This window comes from Hippoglossus stenolepis, chromosome 19 (assembly GCF_022539355.2).
Source record: "Hippoglossus stenolepis isolate QCI-W04-F060 chromosome 19, HSTE1.2, whole genome shotgun sequence".
In the NCBI taxonomy this organism is placed as follows: domain Eukaryota; kingdom Metazoa; phylum Chordata; class Actinopteri; order Pleuronectiformes; family Pleuronectidae; genus Hippoglossus; species Hippoglossus stenolepis.
Genome location: NC_061501.1, coordinates 9,846,889 through 9,874,881, shown reverse-complemented (window position 1 = coordinate 9,874,881; position 27,993 = coordinate 9,846,889). Strand labels below are relative to the sequence as shown.

Below are 27,993 nucleotides of genomic sequence, written 5' to 3'. Positions count from 1 at the left end.
ACACACACACACACACGCAACATCAGCTGATCCGTCACGTGGTCTGCTGTCGTGTGGGTCTCTCTTGCAAAATGGAGTTGTCCGAGTCTGTGCAGAGAGGGCTGCGCTCCTTCGCCGACCCGTCCTGCCTCGACCACACCGTCTTCCCGGCGCTGCTGGACGCCTCTTTCCGCAGCCTGCTGTCGGCGCACGGTGACCCCGGAGTCCTCGGTGAGCTGCCGCCTCTCTGCTCTCCTCTCCCCGCCGCCGCTGCCGCTTTTGTCTCCGCCGCTGCTTCCGGTTTCCCTCCGTGCGGACGTGTAGAGGAGCTTGCTCGGTGGATTTCTCTCTCCTGCGAGATTCTCTCCCTGTGTTTTTAGTGCGATCTGCAAACAAGACGCTGATCTCTGCGCTAAAGCGACCTTAGCTCATGTTTACGCTAAGGTCCCCCCCCTCCTGCATGTTTAACACTCAGCAGCGACCACTCGGGATCCCCTTTGTCATTAAAACTGCCATCAAGTCCCCTCAGCATGTTAGAAAAGACCATGTTAGTCCTTTTAAATCACCATTAAACTGTTAATAATGGGTACACACCCGATTGTGCGCTTTAATCGCCCTTTTAGCAGGTCCTTGAACGCACCAGCGCTCTGTGTATGGCTGCTATTGATCTGCTTTGAATGTGAGCAGTAAATATAACCTGAATTATGCAAAATGACAGGAAGGAGCACTTCTAGACCTCATGCAACAGGGAGGACACCGCTCAGATAAAAGCTCCACAGTGTACTCCAGCTGTTTGCTCTGCACCACAACTTCTGCAGCATCACGGCTCAATTCGTGTGCAGCAACAATAAAGGAATCTGTCCACCAGAAAACAGCAGAATAATTTAGAAAGTGAAATGTCCACTATGCAAACAAACAAAGAACACCCCCCTCCTGCTGCAGCTGAGGGGCCCATTCACATGCAAATCGTCATTGATTTCCATTCTGCACGTCAATCTGGGGGAACCCAAGTATGGATCGCAAGTAGAGGAAAAAAACTATAGCGCACAATCATTTCTACCAGTCCATAGGCGGGTTGTTGTGTATCTGCGTGATCCAGCCTCACACCGTGTCCCCTGTGCGCAGATCAGCCCGAGCTGCAGCACATCGACCGGGTCCTGCTGAAGCAGAGCCACGCTGCAGCCGCCACCTTCATCCTGGAGGCGACCAAACACAACGCAGACAGGTCCACGATCAGGTAGGAGACGGTCCGACGTGCACGTTGCCTTATTATTATTATTATTATTAACCCCCCAACCCCTTCACATGCACATGCTGGTGGTGACTCCCCAATAACAGGCTCATTAGTCATTAGTTGTCATGTAACGTGATGGCTGTGAAATCCGTGCTCACATCGTGTGTATGTGACAGGAAATATGCTGCACTAAATCATGCTGTTTGCACGTGGCTGATCATATTACACGTATATTGCACTATAATGTCATCTGCTAATTGCATCTCCCATGGGAGCTGAACCCAGCTGAAGATTTCTGCAGGAGATTGATGAAATGGATTTAAAAAAGCTGTTTTATTTACTGCAAAATAACTAAATATTTCACTTTGTATTTAAAATATAAACTGGAGGTCACATTGCTGAGATGATTTCCATGCTGTGGTGCTATTGTGTGGCCTGTATGTTCCACATGGGATATTATAACACTCATTCTTGCCAGAAGTGGCTTTTGAGTACTTCAAGCTTTATGTACTCATTTCTAGATTTATAAGACTTACAGCAGCAATGTTCCCACAGAAAAGACAGTGGGTCTAATAGAGTCAGTTTGGGAGAATTCATATTATAAACTTAAGGCAATGTTTTCTGAGTGATTTATGAATCAGCAATGGGTGCAAATCTCTTCAAATAAGTTTGTAATAATTGCCCATTTCAGTTAACATTTAGCTTTTTTGTGTATAATGTATAATTAGAGAGGAGATTGAGTTATCATGGGTGTTGAGGAGGAGGGGGATAAACCCTCAGGTGCTGTTGGTGCATGTGTGTGTTCACCAAACAAACAGGCATCCAAATACAGCTGCAGAATTCCTGTTTTTGACTCTTCTTCTTTTTTTTACTCCATTAAAACCCCCATGTGTTTTTATGTTGCTGTGGATTTCTCCACATATTAAACTTCATTTGATGTGTGACTGCAAACCATGTAGACAACAGTTTTACATAGAAATAAAACGGTAAAGGAAAAGGAAAAATACATGTTTTAAAGCCAGCTATTTTTTAAAGTGTATCATATATTGAGTTATTTTTTTAATATATCTATTGCTAAATAAAATGTTTTCCTCTCACAGTTCCTGCCTTGAAGAACTCAACTTCAGTGCAGAGAGAATAGAGATATTCTATAACACCTATCAGGTATATTTCAAACAATGTTGCACATGTTAAATCTTTATTTTTTCCAATGTGGTCCTGTAGGTTTTAGCAGCCGGCACAAACCACTGATGCTTGTTTTGTTTTACAGACACATAAAAAAGAGCTGGTACGTCTATTAGCAAGGTAAGGATGAAATGTTGTTTGGAGCTGTCAGTGGGAAAGAGATTAGTGGAGCTGATGTTGTTTTTAAGCTGAAAAGGTCCTTTTACGCACAACGATCATGTCCTCAGGATGACACTGGAGGACGAGAGATGTTTTAAAGCTAAAGTTCAACATTGCAAAAAGTCTTAACTGCAGGAGTTCTCGTCTTCTTGCTTTGTTGGTGATTGCAAACTGGAGGTGGACGTTTATAGACGTTGTATTGGGCTTTACGCATTAAAAACGCGAGGGTCAACATGAATAAATAACAGGAGTGGGTTTAGTGGAGTCGGGGAGAGGGTGGAGCAGCAGGCGGGTGAGCAGTTGCTCCAGTCCCGTATTAGAAACAGAGACGGGGGGGCTCTCTGGCTGTGCGTGTCAGGTCGAGGAGGGACAAGGAGCAGGATTTGATGCGGTGTAAACGCTGCGTTGTGACGCGCCGTAAACAGACGCTCTTTGTCAGAGAGCCCCGGTGTCTCCAGACTGAGTCAAAAACAGCTGCAGGAAAGTGATCGAATTATATCAAACAAAGAAAGCCTTTTGATCCGTCCTGGAGAAATGTAAACCACACATAAAACACTGGAGCTTAGCGTAAATAGCGTGTCATCTGTAGTTGTGGAGTTTTACAGACCGATTCCTGCCTTTTCGTCATCAATGTGTTCCAAGTGCAGCATGTCAACACTGATGCCAGTTAATGAAGGGATATGAATACATGCACTTTTCCGGAATTCCATGCTCACCTTCTGTATAATCTCATGGTCTCTGTGTTGCAGCATAGGAAGGCGAGCACCTCACGTTAACGACGTCTCCTGGCGTTTGCAATACCACATAAAGGTACACGACACATTCTGCCTTTTTTTCGGTTCACAACATGTCCCAAAAACCTGAGATTAAAATGTTCTGTCTTTCCACAGAACGGACAGGTCGATAAGGTCAACGAGCCTTCCTACTTGATCTCGCTGAACACTGAGGTAACACTCAAAACCGCACAGAGCCTATACCTGCACCTTAAATGTTCCTGAACGCCTCATATATGTTTCTGTGCGTAAAAACAATAACGATCGTGTTTGTTCCTCTCGTCAGAACGAAGGACCCTCTGAAGATGTAAACTTCACATGCACGATGGAGCAGCTACAGGTAGAAACGATGATTGTGCAGGTTTTTTACTTGCTTGTTGGCTCTTTTCACGAGTTGGATTTTTCTTGCACAGACCCTCTGTCCTGCAGAAAACAAGCAGAGAACAGGAAGGAGGGATAGCCATAACCTAAAAAAATGGTATTTTACCCCTGGTGTTTATTTCTATCTGCTTTTATCAACTGCTTGGTGGTTTTTGTCACACGTCCTAGATTTTATCATTGGATCTGTGAGCTCAGCATAATAACATTTTCTGCAACCTCAGAACAGTGCAGCTGTTTGGATTTGGTCACGTTGCTGCAGCCATATCAATATTCAACAAGCTGTAATTTGCAGAAACTGACTGTGATGCATTTAGCGGATCCATTGGGTATTTTAGTAAAATTCTGCCTTTATGAAAAGACAAAGTTAACTCTATTAGACGCTCTTTATTTACTGGTGCTGTGATGTGACGGTTGACCTGGATTTAAATAACGTGAGCTGGTGCATTCACGCGATCCAGACTGAATCTATAATTATACTAGTTCTGTTAAAGTCTGATTCAAAGTGAGTAAAGCTCATTTGTTTTTATTTAATTTTATTTCAAATCATATTTTAGATTATTTCCTCAAGGTTTTTTAACCCGTTGAACATATGGAGTGGTCACTTGTTTGCAGGATTTGGTGGGGAAGTTGAAAGACGCCGCTAAGAGTGTGGAGAAAGCCAGTCAGATGTGATGCCGGTGTCCGGTTTCCTTCGCCCTCTCCGCGCCACGGAGCGCAGGACTTCACCGGTCTTCACCATGTCCCTGTCCCCTGCTTTACTTCTTTTTTCACCTGAGACGGACAATGACCCGAAAGATATTTCACATTTGTGTTTCTATTAAAAACCTCGAGAAATAAAATCCACCTTGTGCCTTACTTGTCTTTTTTTTAAATATATATATATATATATATATATATATCATTTTGGTGCCAAACAAATAAACACCACTTGATGTCACTTGTTTGTCAGGGAGACGTGAGACATTTTTGTTTGAACTTGGATCCATTAAAGTTGGTCGACATGTGTTTTGTCAGCACTCTGAAAAGGATTTTTGCCATAGCTGCGTGACAGCAGTGTATTTTGCATTTGTTGCAACAAGAGGCTCAAGTCCAGCTTTTTTTTCCCGGAGGACTCTCAGGCTGATGGAAGTTTAAACAGAGATCTGGGACTTCTGAGGATTCAGTTGCTTTATTAAAAATATATAACCAGCACATTTTTAGACTTTCCTTCTTCCTGCGTCCACCTAAGCAGAAAGTTTGGAGGCTCCACAGCGGCTCACATTCCATAAACATCCGAGATGCCTTCGTTTTCGGCGTCGCTGGCTCAAACATAAGGGCTCCGATTCATCAAGTGGAAGTGGTGTCGCATATTTTTCCCTCCTTGTTCTTGCAGATGTCAGCACAGCCTGTGACAAAGGTCTGACTCCAGAGCTATTTGTCACATGGACGCATTTTAAAACCAAGTGTGGGAATAAAAAAAACACAAAACAATGATCAGCAGATATTTGCTGAAGCAGCAGCTCCAGCAGAGTTCATGTTGGGACTGTGCGTCTTTCTGCTCTTTTTATTTTTAACATCACAGAGTCCAGGGAACACCATGCGTAGTTTAGTCCACTTTCCACTCGCCACTAATCACAGAGCTATATTTGGGCTAAAGAAGGAGGCGCATTAGTGCGCGGATTGTGGCTGTTCGTGATGAAAAGTGTAACAAAGTGCAGCAGCTTGTGGCTTATTTTAAATCATGCGTCATGCATTAAGAAAAAGACCAGAATACACCGAGAGTAGCCGAGAAAAATTCGGCGCACGGTGCCACAACAGCTCAAATTACACACAAACTGCTGTTGGGGACGAATGCCTAAAAACGCACCCGTGTGCACATGTGTGTGTTTTGTATGTTATTTCACATCATGCGTAGCAGACCAGGAGCCACACCGTACACCGACAATAATTCCCAGGCACCCTTAAGCAACGAGACCACGTGACCAAAGCGGGGCGGTCGAACTACAAGCCATTTTGGGGACGGTGTCAGTTTCCACTGCGCACACACACACTCACACACACACACCGAGGCACACACACATATACACTACTGCATTTCGCTGGGGGTGAAGCTGAATGTTTTGGAGGCAAAGTTGTCGGTGCAGAAGTGGGATTCACGCCGAGCCGGAGCCGGAGGAGCGGGCTCGTTGGACGCCGCGGAACGGACACGCTGACGGCGCCATAAGCAGCGACGAGACGGGGAGTTTTTATTCGCACATCTGAAATGCGCTCTGCTCCGCGGTGCGCTCTCCGCCACTGACAGCGTCTGCAGCCTGCTTCAAGATGGCGGCTCGGCTCCTATTCATTTGCTGCTGATCGCCTCCCCAACTTTCATTGTCTGCTCGCCCCGAGACCCGCCGATCCCCAGCCCAGCCTCCAGGTACGTCTCCCTCGATATCTCCTCTAACTAACGGCGGCACCAGCCGAGGTTCGCGGTCGGTGCTTTTGTGTTTTTTTCAAGCCGCCGTTCCAGCGGTGGATGTGGAGCTTTCCGCGGTGGCTGCAGCGATCACCGACGTGGAGCTCAGTGTGTGTGTGTGTGTGTGTGTCTCTGCGCACCACTTTTTTTCCTCCTCTTCTGTGGCAAAAGATGTTCCCTGCTCGGGCACGGACGCCGATAAAGACCCTCTCGCCCCCTCGGTAGCACCACCTAACCCCCGGTAATCCGTCTGTATTAGTTGGTAACGGTGGGTGTTTGCCTTACGTCGTTTGGATTTAGGTAAAGAGGGAGATCTCGGGCGAACCAGGCAGGGTTGGCTCATATGTGAACGGCAGCAAGTGCTCCAAACGGTCCTCCTGCGCCCGGGTCTCCACGCAGCGGCTCCATGTTATAGAGTTGGGATGTCTGGGGGGTTATGAACACGGTGGCGGGTCGGGTTCGGGCTCATGTGGCCAAATGTTGGATTTATTAACTTAACTTGGATGGCTCCCACCAACGTGCCGAGGAGGCGAGCCATGTCTGTTGTGCATAAATGTTTCATGGCTGCTTCTATAGGAAACACTGGATCGCTCTCACCCCCTCACTGTGGATGTTTATGTCTTGGTGTAAGAGGAGGTTGATTGAGGTGGAAGGTTGGGTTTTTTGAGAAATTAAAAAAATACATGTAGCCCATATAGGGCATGGACGAGTCGCCGGGTGATGGTTGTGTCTCACGAAGCAGCCAAAGCCTCGGTAACTTCACTTAAATCCACACTAGCTGTGTTCTTATACAGACATTAAAGCTTATTGTGGATTTCCATGTTTTCACTTTGCACGTTGTTGCATTGCGTGTGGATTTGGTGGCACACACACACACACACACACACACGGACAGGACAGGACATGAACCATTGCTTTGCCCTCACAGTGTGTGAAAAATATCCTTTAGCTGTGGTGGACCCTTGATGGTTTAAAATAATGTTGTTCAGATCCATGTGTGTTTGCAGGTTGACAGTCTCACATCTTTGGATCGTGTGGCTCCAAACACCCAGAGCAGGAGTTCATCCCCTTTTTGTTTTGATATACACACAAGTCCTCAGTCATGTGCTCGATCAGCTTATTTAATTCCTTAAATTCTCTGACAGCGGTTTGTTGCCTTTGGGGGTCTTGGGTTTTTTATGTATTTTTTTGACCATGCATTGCAGCTTTTAATTGGGTCATTTCCAGCTGCTGTTGATTTAAGAGTAAGGGGAACCTTTACAAGAGGAACTGGTCTCAAATGAGGAGGGCAGGACTTTTGGGTCACTGCAAGAGCCGAGAGAAATCTCTCAATTTGCTGCTTTATGGGGAGAATTAAAGGCTCAGCAGCCTGGCTGTTCTCAATTAATAATAATCTCTAGAATATAGCAGATAATTCAACCTTATTTGTCCATCTAAAATATATGTGTGATGTACATGCGTGCAAGCAACCTTTCTATACTCAGAAGTGATTTCATACTCGACATCTGTATACTGTACTCTTTGTTGGCAGCATGAATGAACTTCTCTGCGTGTGGATTTATGGAGTTCTTGACGTGGAGTCTGAGAAAGTGAGCGTGCAGCTCCCTCCGGACAGAAGGAGAGCAGTTGTCCAAACACCAGTCAATCGATTAATGGCGCAACAGGCTCCCCGTATACATGTAGACATGATCCATCATTATCCATGTGTGACGCGTCCTTTGAACGGAGTCCCTGTCCCAAAAAACTTGTCCGGCGGCGGCGGCGGCGGCCGCCATGCGTGGAGAGGTCGGGCTGAAGCCCTGAACCCGGCCGGGGCTCGGTGCACGGCTGCGGGATCGGGCAAGCTCTCTTGCCTGGCTGTCATCCAAAGGCGGTTACATTCTCAAGTCCTGTCCATGGGCAACACTTTTCATGGCTGCTGTTTTTTTTAAATTTCTTCAGTTGACAGCAATGTGAGGACATAATACCACAGAGCACAGCTTTTATTATTACGCACCAGATTATTGTTCTCCAACATTCTGCGATAAATACGCGACATGGATCATAACATTTAAGAGAGAATGAAAAACGCTGGTGACTTTATTTCACACTTCGAGCCTTTGTAGCGCAGCAGCAGCAGGTTTATAACGTCAAACTGCCCAATCGGCGTAAAGTAAACACGGTGTTGGTGTTTCATGAAGAGTGTGTGCGGGACTTTAGTCGACAATGGCGCAGAATAAATAAGTACGCTATGATCCAGTGTGCGCTTCAAGTTCGGCGCAGTCTCGCTGCCGTCTGGCCATGTTGCTGCTGCTCGGCGCTGATTAACGCGCACACGCCATGAAAAACCCGAGAATAAAGCCCAGATTCTCCTCGGGGTCGGACTCTCAAAGGTCCAGGAAGCTCAAACTCAACGGTATATTCCGGCTTTATTTGCCGACCCCCTCTCTATCGAAGGAAACCCCGCAGCCCGTTGAACCGATACACGGGCTTATTTTTTTTCCTCCACAAAATGGCAGCCGTGCTGTCGGCAGCCCCGGCAGTCCAGCGGCTGTGTGTGCAGTGCGCGGAGGGACGGTCGGGGGGGGACCTCCGGTCCCTCTCTAGCTCCCTCTCGGTCCCAGCTCGCCGTGCCGTTGTTTTTTTGGGGGTTTGATATCCTGCATGGTTCTGGTCACTGGCCACCAGCCATGTGGGCTAGAAAGCAAAAGGAGTTGCCATAGAAACACTCAGGTCCCGTCCCCCCACCCACCCCACATAGCCGGTGTGGCACACCTGACGCGGGGAACTGGTGTCTCCACATCACCCACATCACCCTGTGCGCATATTGTTTTTTAAAAATGCAAATGTCGGCCAAATGATTGATTATAAAATCTATATAGTTTGATCAGAGTGATATTAGACGCAGATGTCTCAATGTTTTGATGCTGGAGTTTTATTTCCTGTGGTTTCTGTCTCCGCTGTCTAATTTAAAACTGAAGCTGGACGCACAGGTTGATTTAAGCGCCATGCAATGTTACGCATTGAACACCAAACTAAATCCAACCCCAGCCCGAGTGTAATGAAACCATTTCTTTCTGTCGTTCCTCACCTTGGAAGCCCTTTGGATCCACGTCTGTTTCAGGCACATTGTCCGACTGCTCCATGGGTTCAAACCCTGCCGGTGTGAAATGCAGCTCCACGGAGAGGAGCGCGCGGCTCCATCGATCTCTGCAGCCGATTGATTTATGATTATTCCCTGCGCCTCGGTCAGGTGACTGCGGTGCCGCCGCCTATCAATCTGCCAGCGAGCACCTTCCCCTTTGCTTATTATCGGATTAGCATACAAGATGGTGTTGCTTTAACGCAGTCAAACAAACAGCGGCTTCCTCTCTCTCTCTCTCTCTCCTCCAAATGGCGACAGAAACCCGCAGCCCTCTGATTCCTCCTCCTGTCACGCACGCATTGTTTTGACTTGTTTTTTGTGTGTGTGTGTTTCCCTGCAGGATTGTCGCTCCTTTCCCTAAACATGCATCGAACGACCAGGATAAAGATCACCGAGCTCAACCCTCACCTCATGTGCGTCCTGTGTGGAGGATATTTCATAGACGCAACCACCATCATCGAATGTCTTCACTCATGTAAGAAACCCCATTTCCCATGTGAAAACCATGTCTCCTCTTAATTTCATGGCACACTGAGTGAACTGCAGAAAGTTGTTAAAGGAATAATTCTTACATGTTTCTGTGCACATGCACCTTTATTCAAACTTTATTTCCCCTCAGCAACAAGCTCTTAAACCATATTTACCAATACCCAGGATGTCCAAAATATATTCTGACACAGACATTGTTTGTTTAACTCTTTCTATCATTTTCAGTTTGCAAGATGTGCATTGTGCGCTACCTGGAAACCAGCAAATACTGTCCCATCTGTGATGTACAAGTGCATAAAACCAAGCCTCTGCTAAACATCCGGTGAGAACCATGCTTATTGAATTTTCTACTATTCTCATTTCCTCCCTTTTTTAATTTTTTTTTTATCTATTTTGTAGGCGAAGGAGCCTAGTGTACAAAGTTTTTTTCTTTGTCTTTTTTGCTTCACCATGATTTGACTTGATGCATCATAAATGTTTTTTTAATTCCTCTCATATATAAAGAATTTATTCTTTTCTGCTTTTGTAAAATTAAGCAGCAGTGACGCTTCTTTGAAAGCTCTTTGTTTCCAGTTTCTTGCCCTTTGTGTCTTTCCCCTTTATTTTCTCGTTGGACAGCTGGAGCAGCCAGTAATTGGTTTAAGAATATAAAGACATAAGGAAGACTCATATAATATGTGAGCTTTTCCACTGCCTTTTAAAGCAGCTATATCTATTGAATGTCAGTGTGCTGTAATGCAATGGATTCAAATGTATTGGTCTTCTTATATATCCAAAACTTAATTTGAATGGGAAAAATCCATCTGTGTCAGTTCCTTTTTTCTCTCTCTTAGTTTTAACTGTAACTGCTGATGTGGTCAGTGTGTAAGCGACTTGACTAAAGTGTCTCTTCCTCTCTAGGTCTGATAAAACTCTGCAGGACATCGTGTACAAGCTGGTCCCCGGCCTCTTCAAAAGTAAGAGAGTGACTCTGAAACCTTCTCTGAGTCTCACATGTTGTGTTGACTTTCATTCTGACTCCGTGCTTGAATATATGCTGTAGGGTTTTTTTAAATTTTTTTTTTTTATTAGTCACTTTAACCACAAGGTTGCAAGGCAATGACAGCAACTGCCTTATCAAAGTAAAGACATAAAAAGATCTATAATCCCAATCAATGTACACATCATAATACTAAAATATGTTTGCAGATGGATACACTGTGTTGTTTTAAGGCTTTGGATGATTTCAATGTTTTTTCAGTTTGGTTTTCTTATATCTGCGGTTTTAGTGACTTTGTGAGGACAGCTTCGATTTTGTGTTACACTCTACATGTCAAACTAGGTCAGGCAAAACTCCCATGGTTTTATTGCTAAGTGTCACATTTATAAAGCACTAACGTTATATTTATTATATAAAGTTATAATACAGTAAAAGTAGGATTCAAGGCAGGTTTAGTCAGTTATTACGTCCCCTTGTCCTGTTGTGTTTCCGATTTGTTGTTCAGATTAATGCTGCAAATCACACAGACAGAACAGGTTCTGGTGTATTTTCAGCCTTAAAATGATTTTCATGTGTAAACTGAAGGTGGACAGACTTGTAACGTCTCTGCTTTCTGAACGTCCTCAGATGAAATGAAGAGGAGGAGAGACTTTTATGCCGAGCACCCTGTAGACGGTGAGTAATAGAAAGCATGAATTCCATTTGGTCACCACAGTGAAAGTGGGAAAGAGACATTTTGGGACGTAAGGACGGTGTAAATTTACACTCTGCTCGAGCAAAGTTTCAAAAAAATATACATTCATTCACTTCTGTGTGTTTTTCTGCAGCTTCTAACGGGTCAAACGAGGACCGTGGAGAAGTGGCAGACGAGGACAAGAGAATCATTACAGATGATGAGATCATCAGCCTCTCTATTGAGTTCTTTGACCAGAGCAGGTAGGCTTCATTTTTCATTTAGGTGTGTGTGTGTGTGTGTTTAAGCAAGTGATTATTAGTTCCTGTAACTTTGTTGCTTCATATTTATGTAGAAATGTTTTTTTCTTAACAGACTGGAAACATTTAATTTAATCACAGAGCTTCTTTCTAAGAAATGTTCTCCCTAAAATAGACTTTGTGGTTCGTGAGTAATGTCATGTGATCCAACAAGATGTTAGATGTTAGAGACAGTTTTACACAAGATGTTTAAAAAATATATATATCAGATCTATCGAATGATGTATTAATATTTATATATAGTTATGGAGTGTTTATTGACCCATTTCTTATTCTGGATCAAATCACAGCAGATCCTGTCAAAGTCAAACTGTCCACAATGTATTATGATACATTTTTTCAATGAGAAAAAAATGGGCTTTGTTAGTTAGTGGGGATTTTTCCCCTATATACTCAGCCTTTGTGTATATAGTGTATAGTATATAGTTATTGTGTATAATAAGAGATTATTAATTATTTTACTTTATTTTTTTTTATTGGACGATTTTGCTCAAGTATAGTATATTTATATATTCAATAGTAGTTGACTTGAGGAGTAAGCTATAGGTACCAATACGTTAAAATGTATTTCAAGGGGGAAAGAAGCATAAATAAATATATGTACTTTTCATTTATGTGGCTGATCAGTAGATAATGAAATGTCCAGTAAACAGATTTTTGTTAAATAAATAAGGATTTTTATGAAAATTTCATTATTGCATTTAAGTTTGACATGGGCATATGAAAAACATTAACAATAGAGACTTGACAAACAACATTTCTCCCTTTTTAATTCTGTGCAGACTGGGAGTTGGCGTGGAGGACAAACAGCCTAAAGATCAGGTATTGCAATGTGATTTTTGTCCACATTCTCGTCCAAGATTATTTTTCTCCTGTTTCACATCCTTTAAAAAAAGAAATACCCTGTGAGCTCCTTATCATTCAGCAACTAATGTGTATTTAGAAGACAGTTTAAATCAAGCTAAATGCTGTGTTTGTATAGCAAATCATTTCCCTGATATTTTTTAAGGTGGACCAGCCTGTGTCCTCTGTAACAATTGAGTCACTTTATATTAATATACTTTGACACCAATAACCAGTAATATGTCTAATTGTGGATATTTGTGTAAATGTGTAGGTGGCTAACATAAGGTACCTGCAGTGTCCAGCAGCCATGACGGTCATGCACCTGAGGAAGTTCCTGCGCAGTAAAATGGACATCCCCAATACCTACCAGGTCTGTTCTCAGCTCTACTTATTTACTGACTATTATAAACTGCATTTAAACTATTTTAAGTGTATATATTGATGATTTCATATAGTATTTTCTAATCTCGCTTTAATGCAGATTTATTATCTCTTTTGCTCTGTTAATAGATCTTTTCTCTCTCCCACTCTCTCCAGGTTGAAGTCATGTATGAAGACGAACCTCTGAAAGATTACTACACGTTAATGGATATTGCATATATCTATACTTGGAGAAGGGTGTGGCACATTTTTCTGACTTGATTTCAAATCCTTTAAATCTGGATTTCAGTTGATTTTATCCAAACTGCTGCTGAGCCGCAAATCCATTCCTTTAATTTAAATGTATTCACGAATCAAGTAATTTGTTCGTTGTCAGATCAGTTTTATATCCATCCTCATGGATCATAGATATAGATACGCTGAAGTGTCTTATTTTATCATTCAAAATACAAGTGTTAATCGATTCCTCTAAAATAATTACTTTTAAATGTATTCTTTTTTTACTTCAAATCGGGAAAACATTGAGGTAGGGACCTCATTAATTATGAATACAGAAAATAAAACATTCCAAGGCCCCAAGAAAACCAAAAATGCACAGTAAAATTTGCCAAATGGCAAAATCCAGAGCAAAAGTAAAAACCTAAGGAAATGAATACAGTCAAAAACTTAAATTGGGTAAAAATGAGTTGAGCCTTGTTCTGGATGTTGCTCCATGTCTGCACATCCAACATGCATCCAACATGCATGATGAGAAACTGGATTTAGGTTGTTTTAGATTGAAACTCATACATTTAATTTTATCGGCAGCAGTTTGGACAAAGCACACAGTGTCTTTTTGTTTCCACCTCTTTGTGCATAGTGTAACTCAAGTGTATTAACATGTACTAATTTTGTTATTCATGGTGTCATTTCATGTTTTTTAATGTTTTGTATTATTACTCCCACAGAATGGCCCGTTGCCTCTGAAGTACCGAGTCCGACCCAACTGTAAGAAGATGAAGGTGAGCCACGTGCAGCAGGAAGGCCAGAACAGCGCGAGCAGATCCGGTCCAGAGAGCGACTCCGCCAGCGACAAGGCCGGAAGTCCCGCCGGGGCTCCGTCCACGTCCTCCTCGCTGCCGAGCCCCGGCACACCCGCCCAGTCCCCGCACCCGCAGCTCCCGCACGGCGCCAACAACGCCAACGGGACCCCTGCCGCTGCCGCCGCCACCGCCGCAGCCACCGCCGCCGCCCCTCCGACCCCCAGCCGCTCCTTCACCCAGTTCGGCAGCGGCGTCGCCACCACCAAACCCCGGAAGGTTTCCCTGAACGGCTCGTCGACCTCCTCCGGATGACGCGGGGCTCCGGACCGGACCGGACCCGCCAACGCCAGACACCCGCTCAGCTGATACTGTTTCCATGCCAACGTAGTTCCATCATGTATCTCTCTCTCTCTCCATTGGTTGTTTCGGAATATGACCGCATCCTGTTAGTGGAATCACAGACATTTCAAAATAAAAGCAACGCGGAAGTTGGGTGGCGTGGGGAAATTGAATATGAAAGAAAATGTTTGCTGTTGAGGATTTGAAAAAAAAAGAAAGTTGGAAACGAGAAGACTACCCCCATCTTTTTTTTAAAGCTACATCTTTATTTTACAGAAGCGACTGAAGACAGACTTTTATATTTCCTTTTGTCTTTTTTTCAAATTCAACGTGTTTATCATGAATATTTCATGTGTGTTGGGATGTTGTTTTTTGAAGCCGTCTGTTTGAACATGCATGCTCATGAGAACACTTATTTTCAAGAGAGAATTCCACGTGTTTACCCCACAAGTCTCATTTGGATGTTTTGTTTGTTTTTTCGAAGTATTTCTGGCATTGATCTAGTTCTAAATAAAAGGAAACCAACATCGCTGTTGGCTTGACGGAAAAATAACATATGGAGGAAAAGTGAAAAAAAATCTTAACTTTGCCTTTTACTGGAAGATAAAAAAAACTTCCTCGTAGCCGCAGTGGAGTCTGATTGCTTATTTATCCTCCACGTCGTAAGCACGTTATAAGCAGTTTTAGATTGATCCACGTGTAAATAGAAACTAAATGCATATTTAATCAGCGATGTTATTCTCTTATCCCCCCTCTTTTATTCTGAAGGAATGACTTGGGCTCCATCTCATGCTCAGTTGACGGATGTTTTGATGTCTCCCGTGTTTTCCCGTATTTGTATCGCTCGATTGTATGGACAACTTATTGTATTGTTACTGTTGCACAGTATAAAACATCTAAATAAAAAAAACATTTTACACTTACGGAAGAAGATCCGCTCGGTGTGATCTCTGTGTGAGTGAGTAAAATTAATGGAGGACTAATGAAGAAGAGCAGAGGGGCGAAGCGCCAGATGTCGGTGTGTGTCAGCAGTGATGATGAAGATAACTGAGGAAAAGAGAAGGGGAACTGGCCCGGGATCAAATTTTCTTCACATTCAATTTAAAGAAGACTTAAGCTGAAAGTCTCCATTAAAATAATCCAATATCTCCCAACATTTGCTAATTGTGAAATAGTTGAATTTAACATTTTATGATTTTTTTGGATGCTTGAGGTAAAACACTACACTACGTGGTTTTATTTAACGAATTAAGTACTTTTTCATGTTTAATCAAATTGTACTAAAAAAAATTGCCCTGAATCCTTTGTTGAAAGTTAAATTATTTTTAAATTGTAAGAACAGAAACGCATTGTATTTGTGACGCACAATTATGTTTTTTTAACTAAATATATCTTTTCACTAAACCCAGGTTTGACCTGGAACAGTAAATCCGGATTAGGCAGCAGAATTTATAAACATGATAAAGAAAGCTAACTACGCTATAACATACATTTCATCACTTTTCCCTTTAAACATGGTTTCACAGAACAGCTTCATGATTTCATCAGAAACAGAAATGAAACGAAAAGATTCCTTATTTAGATGAAATATATAGTAAATGTGTGATAATTGGGGTCATTTTATTTAATGTAATTACCTCTGTTGAATTGACAAAACCACGCATTTATGTTTAGTGTGAGTAAGGAAAAAAGCGAACAAACAGAACCCCTGCAGATGATCCTATTTCACAGAAAAATCAAAGACGTTGATGTATGTGTATAAAAATCTATTTTCCATGACATCATTTGTAAAAAAAAATACCTTCAAATATCCTGAGCCATCAAGCAATATTGAAAAAATAAATATAGTACAAAAAATTTAGAATCGCTCAGGATCATGGCATAAACTTGTGTTATGTCTGTGTGCTTTAATCAATATAGTTTTTATTCATTTGTATTTCAAAGATATTTAGTTGCACATTTATAAAACTTAAAGTGCTTAATATACTTGCCTTTATATTTACTTTATCTTTATTTGCTGGGGCAGCACAGAAGAGGGAATAATTTTTGGATTGATCCTCATTTCAGTGACATTTTATAAAATCTTTTAAAAAGATTTATAACATGTATTTTTTCCTTTTCATGTAAACTTGGTTCACAAAAAATGCTTAAAAAACGCCTACAAAATGAATAATAAGAAGTGACTCAGAGGTCGAGCCCTCAATCAAGCAGAAGACAAATAAGATGTACTTTATGATAAGAGATTCATACGTCATCACTTCTGCTGCTGTTCGTGTTGAATGTGAACATGGGACACATCCATAATGATAATTTGGCGCTCTAATTTTTGCGGGAACAAAGGAGCGGGAGGAGCGGGAGGACACATTTCGACACGCACCCGAGCCGATCACAAACAGCGAGCGGAGTGACACATCTTCACAAGAGACGATCTTTGTCAGGAACTCCAGAACATCCTGCTTCCTGTCCTGTTGCCACGGCAACACCTAACAACAAAGAGAGACGGCCGCAGAGAAAACGGTTCAGAAAAAACTGAACCCCGTGATAAAAATAAGCGTTTTCTGTTTTTAAGTTGATAGAACGTATTTTTCATCCGACAAAGATGACTCAGCGACAGATCATTCAAGGTGAGTGTCAGGAGCTGTTTTCACTCATGGACGGAGACATGCAGCAGGGGACCCACTGTCATGTTTGTGCTTTGCAGTTTTCGAGCAGTATCAGAGGTCCAGGATGCAGTTTGTGCAGACGGTTGCAGATATGGCAGCGAGACCCCAAAACATAGAGACCCTGCAGAGTGCTGGTAAGAAACACAGATAATGGGGCACAGATGTGGATGAGGGTAAATCTGATTCATTTGGGGAACCGGCTCGGATCTAGAAGTGGGCAGGGTTTGGCAATGCCCACCCAATTGCTCAACGCTATTCTGTGCCATTTGGATCTGCCAGTCAAGTTTATTCCATTCGCCCGTCAGAGAAAAACATCTTTGTAAATTTAACTTTACAGAATCAATAGAATAACTCAAAGAGAATATCGAGTCCATGATAGGACGAGAAAACGCAGTCAAAATGGTAAGACTAGCCAAGCCTGGTAAGTGCATATATTGCACTACTCAAAAACAAAACTGAACCGTGTTTTCCCATCAGTCTCTTCTCTGCTGAGGGATCACTGGCGCAGCTTTTTTGGTTTTGCCCTACTCTGTATAACCTTTGTACATTCAGCCAAACCACAACCTGGCCATTCTTAAGCTTACTTATGAGACACAACTTGCCCTGCACCTAGGAAAGTCTACTTCTCCATGCTGCTTTCCACACTGGCTCAAGGAGATGTTGTCTGTTATACAAATGGAAAATCTGCGTCTCCACAAAGGCAACACACAGAAAAGAGTGACCTGAGGGGCCTGCTTTGGCACAGTGCAATATCTCTTTACTTCCACAGGGACTCTGACCTACCTGGCTTCACCAGGGGATTCAGTATATTACTCTGTTCACTTGTCCATGTTACTTGGCCTTATCTCCGAGATAACTCTATTGCGAGAACATTTCTCAAAGACCATATATGTAATCTAGTAAACTGTCTGGCAGCATGTTGGTTTGGTTTGCTTTTGTCCAAGTAAAATTTTCTTTGTATTGTATGTCCTGTCTAAACTTAAAACTGAAAATTGTAAATAAAGTATAAAAAAAAAAAGAAACACAGATAATCATGGTAAATAAAAAGACTTTGCTTCAGCTGCCAACTCCAGTGTTTCCCCTCCTGCAGGGGTGATGTCCATGCTGCGTCCCCTGATACTGGACGTGGTCCCCAGCATCCAGCAGACCGCAGCCTTGGCTCTGGGCCGCCTGGCCGACCACAGCGATGACCTGGCGGAGGCCGTAGTGAGGGAAGACATCCTGCCCCAGCTGGTTCACTCCCTGGTCTCTCAGAACGTCAGTATTTCTAATCACCCTTCCGCACTACACTGCTTTATTTGTTGCTCCTGGAGCATAGAGGCAGGTTGTCTCCACCCTGGAGAGGCTGCTGTTAGAGAGGGAGGAGAGACAGAGGAGGTCAGCCCCTGTGGGAGCTGCAGGGTCGGCCTGCTGAGTGTGAGTGTAATTTTTGTGGGTTCACTTGGCAGAAAGCTTGGGGGCTACTTCAAAACCCAAGAGCCCCCTTTTAGCATGAGAGCAACCATGCAGGCCTTTGTTTCCTCTCTGTCTCGCTCTCAGTCCACTCAGAGGCTCAGGGTAGAGGGACACATGGTTTCAGTCTTTGCAGTGTCACATAAAAATGTTAAAATCTGACAAGGAGTCATTGTTTGCTGCAGAATTTTATTTTACTCCATTGCAACTGATATGAAAACATGAAAATAGTTTGTCTTCAAGGTTCCGCGGGACACTTTAGAGGCTACATCAACACTTATAAGTATGTAAGAATGTATATAAGAATGTAAACAACTTTCCAATTTGGTGTATTAACAAAAGTAAAAGTTTAAAAAATATATATATTTAAATGCAATTACCACTTTATTATATGGTGTCTGTGAGACCCTGAACAATAAGAGATACATTTAAGAAAATAACAGTGTCAAAAAGTCTAAAATGACAAATTATTAGTGAGTGAATAAATAATTGATTCATTCAAAGAACATAAATAAAAAGAAATGAATTTAATTTCAGGTTTTACAAAAGAGGGTTTTCATTAGAGTATATCTGTCCTGTATTTTAAAATAAAAGTCTAAAATCCTCATTTTGTCATCAAGCCAGTGTGTGTGTGTGTGCAGGGGTCAACAGGTGTTGTGTGTATCTGTGTGTTTGTTCCAGATATTACTCATGTTGTGGGGACCTAAAGCTGTTAACACAGTCACATGTTTTATGGTTAGGTTTAAATAAAGCTTCCAGTTAAATTAGGGTTATGACTATGGGGTTACAGGAAGTCTGCAGGAAATCCATGTAAAGTCATGGAGACACGACTGTGTGTTTTCGTGTGCAGAGGTTCTATAAGAAAGCAGCATCGTTTGTCCTTCGGGCTGTGGCCAAACACTCCCCCGACCTGGCCCAGGCTGTGGTGGCCTGTGGGGGTGTGGACGCTCTGGTCCTCTGCCTGGAGGATTTTGACCCCGGGGTGAAGGAGGCCGCAGCCTGGGCTCTGGGCAACGTCGCCCGACACAATGAGCGTAAGAAGAACCGATTTCCATTCCCTCTCCATCTCTCTCTCGCCATCCCGTGTCTGTAATTTCACGTTCCCCTCCTCTCTCCGTTAGTGTTGGCTCAGTCCGTGGTGGATGCGGGTGCCGTCCCTCTGCTCATGCTCTGTCTCCGGGAACCAGAGATGGCTCTGAAACGCATCGCGGCCTCCACCCTCAGCGACATCTGCAAACACTCGCCGGAGCTGGCGCAGGCTGTGCTGGACACCGGGGCCGTGGCGCACTTGGCGCAGATGATCCTCAACCCGGACGCAAAACTCAAGGTACAGAACAGTTTGGATTAGATTTAGCTCGTGTTCATTAACAACAGTCTTATACAGATTAAACATCGTCAGCCTTTTTTCTTTGATTTTCATGTTCTTTTCTTTAAAAACGCCTTCTTGTAAGGCCAGTGGTAACATAATTTATGACTAAGGCATATAATCTCAGTGCCTTCTGTTATTTTGGTTATTGAACTTTCAGGCTTTTTTAAATAATAAAAAAGTTTTTTTGAAAATCCCTGTCTTTAATATCTTAAATTTTATTTTATGCATAAATATACAGCATGCATATTTTCCTTTAGGATTTGTTTTGGGCTCTATCTCACATTTATATGGCATTATTATCTTTTTTATTTCCCCATCTATTTTTCCTTTTCATTCCCTTTTCTGATTTCTATTCAATACACAGTGATTTGTAAATTTATCAACGTGGTTTGTCCAACATAAATAATAAATCCAGAGGTGACCATTAATTATCTGACCAGGAAATAATTTCTTTACATTTTTCTAAAAAGATGGACCAGAGTAACAAGTTACACAATCATAAACATGTTGTGTTTCTATCAGACGGGCAAAACTCTAAAATGTGTTGAAATATGAACATAAAAGTTGCAACTATACTCTTGAAAAAAACATTTTGAAATTCAAAGAATTATGTGAATATGTGAATGAACTGTGGGAATAACCAGACGTGGTGTGTGTGTGTGTCCATGCAGAGGCAGGTGTTCTCAGCCCTCAGTCAGATCAGCAAGCACTCGGTCGGCCTGGCAGAGATGGTGATCGAGGCCGAGATCTTCCCTGCAGCCCTGGCCTGCCTCCGAGATCCAGACGAGTATGTGAGGAAGAACGTCAGCACTCTGATGAGGGAGGTGGTGAAGCACTCACCAGAGGTACAGCACATACACACACACACACTTGTTGGGACAACCATCAATGGCAGTAAACAAAGTAACATGCATGTGCTTGTGTGTTTCCAGCTGTCCCAGGTGATTGTGAACTGTGGTGGCATGTCAGCAGTCATCGATTCTCTGGGTGACTGCCAAGGAAGCCTGCGGCTGCCGGGGATCATGATGCTGGGATACGTGGCCACTCACAGTGAGAACCTCGCCATGGCCGTCATTCTCTCCAAGGTGTGTGCACGTTCGCCTATCTCTCTCCATGTGACAGCTAAAGCCATCCCTAAATCCAGAGGCATTCCCTCAGGTCCTGTAGCATCTAGGCTATATATAAACTGAAGTAGTCCTCCCGTCCTGTAGGGGGTGCACCAGCTGGCCCTGTGTCTGTCTGAGGAGCCTGAGCATCACATCAAGGCGGCCACGGCCTGGTCCATCGGCCAGATTGGGTACCACACGCCCGAGCATGCGAAGGCTGTGGCCACGGCGAACCTGCTGCCCAGACTGCTGCAGCTCTACATGGAGGCCAGCAGCTCAGAGGACCTACAGGTCAAAGTAAGAACTGCAGGTTTCTAGTTCTTATTTTTGATTAATCAATAGTCTATTTAAAAGTTTAATCAGCACAAATAACTGGTATCAGCCATAGACTGTGTATAAACAGACATGACAGCTCCCTAAAAGTGAAGCCAAAGAGTCTCAATCGCCACCTGGTGGCTGGCTGCAGTGTAAGTCATAAACCCTAATGGATGGGAAATGGACCAAATCATACACGTCAAAGTAATTAAAATGTCATTTCAGAGAGTTCTTACCACACTGATGTCAATGGCAGCGTTAGGCTTCATTCCTGGGTAGTTGTAGCAAGTGGAGCCGTGTCGTCCATCTTTATTCAGTTTATGGAGAAGATGAGTCCAACTCTAATTTTAAAGTCTCCTGTCTCTCCTGGAGATTTTTATCGTTTCTGTTGTTTCATATTTTTCTCCCATGTCCTTGTCTTCACAGAGTAAGAAGGCTCTGAAGAGCATCTTGCAGAAGTGCACCTACCTGCCAGCTCTGGAGCCCCTCCTCTACGATGCCCCCAGCAACATCCTCAAACATGTTGTGTGCCAGTTCAGCAAGGTATCACAACCAGAATCTAAAAAATCTGTCTTTTTGATAGAGAAATGTCCAAATATTTGGTGATTGAGATCATGAAGCCTTGTTCATTCACCCTGACCTCCCTCTTATCCAAGGTGCTGCCTCATGACAGTAAGGCCCGACGTTTGTTTGTGACCAGCGGGGGTCTGAAGAAGGTGCAGGAGATCGATGCTGAGCAGGGCTCTCCTCTGCAGGAGTACATCAACGCCATCAATAGCTGTTTCCCTGAGGAGATAGTCAGGTACGCACAAGAACGCTAAGACACTTCATCAACATCTAAGCTCTGTGAGTGTGTGTGTGGAACAGGGAGCGATGTAAACAGTAATCTAGGACTGACTCATCAGATCACACACAGTCTTTTCAGAGCTGTGGTCTGACTCTGCTGTGTCAACATGATCTTATCTTCCACTATCTGCTACAGCTCATCCTTTGCCTCACATTTTATTACGTTATTTAACCTTATTTCCTGGAAAATTTGTAAAAATGTCAAAAAATGCTCAATGTTAACAAAAGTGCGCAAAGAATTTAATGGATCTGCATCAAAATTGAATGAAACTTTGTCTTGGCCCATGTCTGATCCCTTCACCAAGTTTCATGGAATTCAGCTCAGTATGTTTTGCAACATAACCTCCTCGATGAAGACAATGAACGAGAAAAATTCAAATAATAGATGAAATTATAGTTAAAAATGTGTGTGTGTTTCATTTCAGGTACTACTCCCCTGGCTACTCAGAGGTCTTGTTGGAGAGGTTAGACAACTACCAGCCGGCCTTGTGATCCCAACACACATCTTGTTATTTAAAGATGTAGCCTTGATATACTTTAAAGGGATAGTTCACCCAAACATGAAAATTCACTCATTATCTACTCAACACTATGCCGATGGAGGGGTGGGTGAAATGTTTTAGTTATTTACCTTATATACTGAAATAAGGCAAAAACTGCAACAGAGGATGTAAACAGTTTCTATATCTTTTATTGTTGAAATATAAATTGAAATAAAGCGCAGCAGCATCCTGATTAAATGTCTCTTTTAACAACGCTTTTCACAACCAGTGTGACATTTCAAGAGAGTCTGTCCGGAACTAATCTCTACAGAGGTCAAAGGTCATATTCAGTGACAGAGCTGCAGCCCTGGAGGTGATAGGAAATTAGTGTGTTGCTTAAAGACACTTCAACAGGCTGGATGCCTAATGACAATGGATTTGAACCTGCGGCTCCTTTGCCTCCAGCTTTGCCCTCGTACTCCATATACAGCTCATACATCATATCTTCATCACAGGCCCACAGATGTTTTCCAGCCATTTCATATAAAACACATAAATATATATCTATAAATAAATATATATATATATATAAATATAAAAATACACATAAATAATTCAGAGTAGAAGAAAAAACGTATCTCCCCTGTTAAGTGAAGGTCTCTGCTGCTCTTTGTATGGTTCACACTGTCCCCTGGCGGCTGTGGTCTATCACTGCAGTTCAGCTATGCATATGTATGTATATTTATGTGTGCGCGCAGCAGCTGCAGCGCACGGCTCGATCCGCTCTTTGTTTGTTGTCTCTGCTGCTCGTGCACATTGCCCCGTCGCCCCTCACCCTGCTCGCACCGCAGCGGAGACGTGAGCGCGCAGCTGTTGGCAAAAAATGCCCCAAAAACTGCGTGCTCGCGTGCGTGATCGTGTTTCGGCAAATTTGACAAATTTCCAGAGAAGTGAGGTAGTTTTTCCTCCTGTTCTACATATGAACCACAGATCTCTATAGGTCTGGACTATATAAACGTAAATATATAGCTATAGATATTTCATCTTTTATTGTGTCATACAATCAACCAAACTGTAGAGGCCACATTTTATATTTTAAATATAAACAAAGCATCATAATTAGATTGCTTGTTAATCTATAAACTACATATATCTTCTGTATAACCTAATGAAGCCACGAGATTCTTCTGTCCGATTTAATATTTTATTCTCATTTGTTGATATTGCCTCGAGGTGTGAACGTCCCATTAAAATCGAAATATTCAAAACAGCTAACATTCTTTAAATTAGACATTTATAATTAATGACGATGACACTTTTTGGGAAGAATCCAAACACATTGAATGTGCGCAATTTAAGGCAGGTTTATCGAAGGCTCGTTTATCACTGCAAAAAATAAACTTAGTGTGTATCTATAAATCTACTCATCTAATCATGAAAACAAAAATAAAAAAACATCACCTCTTATTTAAATCTAATTACTTGTAATAAATTAACACCATGGCCTACAGGGTGTTATATACTGTCATCTTTCAGCAACGGATGAATTACATGATTGTACGAGACTGAAAACGAAGTCAATAATCACATCAGAAATGAATCCGGTTTTCTCTGCAAAAATGAAAATAAAAATAAAGATTAGAGGCAAATAAACCCTGCAAAGCTCTTTTCCTACAACTGTTCATGCCTGACTCATGTGAAAGTATTTTTCTTTTCCCTCTGTCTTAGCAAGTACTTTGTGTAAAAAAATATAAATTACAAAAAAACCCATAAGGAATAAATATGAGACTGCATAGTGTAAAGTGTAAAGAGGGAGTAAACATGAGAGGTAGATTTTGAGTTAAGCAGATCAAGTGATTTGACTCAATTGGTTTGAGTGAAAATTTATGGAATGGAGTGTTTTATTATCTTCATTTAATGTGAAGAACAATAAAACATACAACATCATTTTTGGCCTTTCAGCCACTGAAAGGGAACTCTCACCAACCACTGTCAGACAGCAATACACACACCCACACACACACATTGTCCTTTAGATGTAAAGGTCTCAGGGCTGTTGTGAGGTCAAAGAACTTTCTGCAGGAGGAGACTTCCTTGTCTCTTGTGTTTTGGCTTCATGCAAATTCACCAATTTCTGTACATTAAAATAAAAACATATATATAATATTTTGAATCAACAAGGATTTTTGGAGTTTGGATTATAATTGTCTTTAACTTGCATGAGTTAAAGTCTGGCTTTGTCTTTGTTATGTGAAATCCAGAGTGTTTATTTAGAATAAAACCCCACACAAAATAAAAGATCAACACTCTCCCAGCATGCACTGCTCTGTTTTCTACGTTTGCTCCAATCGGAGTTGATTGTGTTCCCTCGTTCCTTGTTTTCCTTTATGACACGACCCATGAACATTAAAACAAGAAAACAGCCCATTTATAGTGACGGAGCACAGAAACATCGACCACTGACTCAGGATGAGAGATCAGCTGATCATCTCCCCTGACAACAAGCGGGGATCCGGGTTACGCACAGAGACGCAGGTAAAATGAAATGCAGAAATCAACAAATAAGAATAAATAATTAAATCTGATCGGGTTTCACCTTCACAACAATCTGTGGCTGCTTCAGTGCACAACACGTGTGTGTGTGTGTACAAGGTTAAATGAATGATAAAATACATTTATACGTTAAATATTAAAACCTCTATTTATGTTGTATGACACAATAAAAGATCAAATAAAATATATTCTTGTAACACTTAACATTTCTAAAAAATTATCAAAAAGGCCTTTAAGATGATAACATAAGATTTCACTCACACACACACACGGCTGCGTGGCGACAACGTGAGGCCACTGCCGCCAGGGGGCAGTGGGAGCCCTGCGAACCAGAGCAGACAGACACATAACGTCTTTCAATATCACAGGTGAGATTTATTTTTCTTCTTCACTGAATTAAATATCTTTCTATCTATCTATCTGTCTATCTATCTATCTATCTATATAGATGTATATGAACGTTTCATATGAAATTGCTGGAACACACAGCTTTGGACCTGTCATTAAATTGACGTATGAACTTCACTTCACTTAAATCTCACCTCGGATCTTGATAACCAATTATTCAGTTTTGTTTCTGACAGTTTGGTCAGAACATGCACACCAGTAGCCTGCTGGAGGTCATTTTGTTGGGCTCTGGCAGTGCTCCTCCTGTTCCTCCTCACACAAAGGAGCAGATACCGGTCCTGCTGCTGGGGTGTGGCCCTTCTACGGCCCCGTCCAGCTCTCCTCGTGTAACGGCCGGTCTCCTGGTATCTCCTCCATGCTCTTCAGTCTGTGCTGGGAGACACAGCAAATGTTCTTGTAACCCATGTATGGATGTGCCATCTTGAAGAAGCTGGACTATCTGTGCAACCTGATTGGGCCGCAGGTACCGCCTCATGCTACCAGTAGTGACAAAGACTCTAGCAGAACACAAAACTGGAGAAGAATCAGTCAGGAAGGATAAGGAGAGAGCAATCGTCACCACATGAGAAATCATTCCCTTTTTGGGGGTTGTCTCATCTCCATTGCACCTGTTTTCACTTTCATTTGCACCAAAGCAAGTGAAATTGATTCACAAACACGTGTGCTTCCTAAATGAACAGATTGATATCCCTGAAGTTTTGACTGACATGTGACGATTAAGTGTTCCCTTAATTATTGTTGACCAGTGTATATGGACTAAATTAACTATATCTGTGGGGGAGCTGGCCTTTAACAAGACGACACAGCTTCATATCCATGTGTTGAAGTGTCTTTGAGCAAAACACACACATTCCCTACCACCTCTGACTCTGTCACCAAACCTGACCTTTGACCTCTCTGTCTGAAATCACTATAGTGCACTATATAATGAGTTTGCAATTTTGTAGTGGTGTCCAAATGTTTAGTGACTTTTTTATTCCCTATAAAGTGCACTCATTGTGGTCGTGGCAGTGAGACAAGAGGAGCGAGAGCAGCAGGAAGAATTTGAAAGAAAACATCAATAATCTTAATGGAAAACAATATTGGACTAAAGACACTGCCCTGAGGAGTACCATTTTCCACCATATACAATGCCTACAAAAAGTATTCACCCCCCTTGGATGTTTCACCCTTTTGTTGCTTTTATACATGAAATCATGGTCAATATAATTTGGCTTTTTTGACAAGAATTTGCAAAAAAAAACTCTTTAATATCAAAGTGAAAACAGATTTTTACAAACTAATGTCAATTAATTAAAAATATATAAGGTAAAGTAAACTAGGGCTACGTTGTAGCACTGAACGGGCCCGAGCACGTGCAACTCGGGACCTGTTGCGGTTGGTGGCGAGAGCGATCGGCGACCGGGCACACGGCTCTGCGTTGCATGTGTTTTGCACACTGCGGGAAGGATAAACGCTTCACTTCCTGCGTCTGTCACGCGATGATTCCTTGTCTACTAATTGCGCATTACAGTCCACGCAATCAATTGCAGATCACACGGTGAGAATTACATAGTTGTAAAACAAAGCTTACTTCCTGTTGCCAGACTAATAGATCTGTTCAAGTAGGAGCTCTGATGTAGCGTGAGCAATTTTGTGTCAATTGGACAATGTTATTACATAATTATCACACTGATCAGTAGGTGGCGCTATGACCCTGCACTAATATTAATATATGGAGCGTCCGTCTGTCTGTCCGGACGAAAACAATTAAATTAAATTAAATTAAAATTTATTTTTTTAACCATTTAAATCCGTCCGTCTGTCCGTCCAAAAATAAAAATAATAATACGGACAGACGGACGGATTTTATTTTTTAAATGTTTTTTCGTCCGTCTGTCTGTCCGTATTTTTTATTTTTTTTGGGACGGACGGACGGATTTTTTCGGTCTGTCTGTCCGTATTTTTTTTTTTTTTGGGACGGACAGATTTTATTTTTTTAATTTATTTTCGTCCGTCTGTATTTGTATTTTTTTTGGGGATGGACAGACGGACAGATTTTATTTTTTAAATTTTTTTTCATCCGTCTGTCTGTCCGTATTTTTTTTTTTTTTGGACGGACAGACGGACAGATTTTATTTATTTATTTTTTTTTAAATTAAAAAAATTAAAGTACAAAAGTAACTAAAAATACAAAAGTAACTAAAAGTAAAACTAAAAGTACCAAAGTAACTAAAAGTACAAAAGTAACTAAAAAGTAACTAAAAGTACCAAAGTAACTAAAAGTACCAAAGTAACTAAAAGTAACTAAAAGTACCAAAGTAACTAAATGTACAAAAGTAACTAAAAAGTAACTAAAAAGTAACTAAAGTAACTAAAGTAACTAACAGATAATTCAAAAATAGTAACTAAAAAGTAACTAAAAGTACCAAAGTAACTAAAAGTACAAAAGTAACTAAAAAGTAACTAAAAATGCACTAAGTAACTAAAAAGTAACTA

The 27,993-nt window shown here is 42.0% G+C and overlaps 3 protein-coding genes across 3 annotated transcripts; all 3 read left to right on the top strand.

Moving 5' to 3' along the window:
- Window position 1: 1 nt before the first annotated feature.
- commd3 (COMM domain containing 3) lies at window positions 2-4,554 on the top strand. The gene is made up of 8 exons (XM_035142793.2): window positions 2-210; window positions 1,105-1,216; window positions 2,314-2,377; window positions 2,484-2,518; window positions 3,307-3,367; window positions 3,448-3,504; window positions 3,617-3,670; window positions 4,324-4,554. Exons 1-8 carry the CDS (start codon window positions 72-74, stop codon window positions 4,381-4,383), a joined length of 582 nt encoding a protein of 193 aa, XP_034998684.1. The 5' UTR covers window positions 2-71; the 3' UTR covers window positions 4,384-4,554.
- A 1,055-nt stretch (window positions 4,555-5,609) lies between these two features.
- On the top strand, window positions 5,610-15,252 carry bmi1a (bmi1 polycomb ring finger oncogene 1a). Its single transcript, XM_035142790.2, has 10 exons — window positions 5,610-6,109; window positions 9,613-9,747; window positions 9,987-10,083; window positions 10,662-10,717; window positions 11,368-11,415; window positions 11,568-11,676; window positions 12,516-12,555; window positions 12,851-12,949; window positions 13,117-13,197; window positions 13,908-15,252. Exons 2-10 carry the CDS (start codon window positions 9,636-9,638, stop codon window positions 14,292-14,294), a joined length of 1,029 nt encoding a protein of 342 aa, XP_034998681.2. The 5' UTR covers window positions 5,610-6,109; window positions 9,613-9,635; the 3' UTR covers window positions 14,295-15,252.
- Window positions 15,253-16,797: 1,545 nt separating this feature from the next.
- On the top strand, window positions 16,798-22,788 carry LOC118098406 (sperm-associated antigen 6-like). Its single transcript, XM_035142178.2, has 11 exons — window positions 16,798-16,945; window positions 17,023-17,118; window positions 18,075-18,241; window positions 19,287-19,470; window positions 19,558-19,763; window positions 20,477-20,650; window positions 20,738-20,890; window positions 21,017-21,208; window positions 21,653-21,769; window positions 21,883-22,028; window positions 22,498-22,788. The coding sequence occupies exons 1-11, from the start codon at window positions 16,921-16,923 to the stop codon at window positions 22,562-22,564; spliced, it is 1,527 nt and encodes a 508-aa protein (XP_034998069.2). The 5' UTR covers window positions 16,798-16,920; the 3' UTR covers window positions 22,565-22,788.
- Window positions 22,789-27,993: the final 5,205 nt, after the last annotated feature.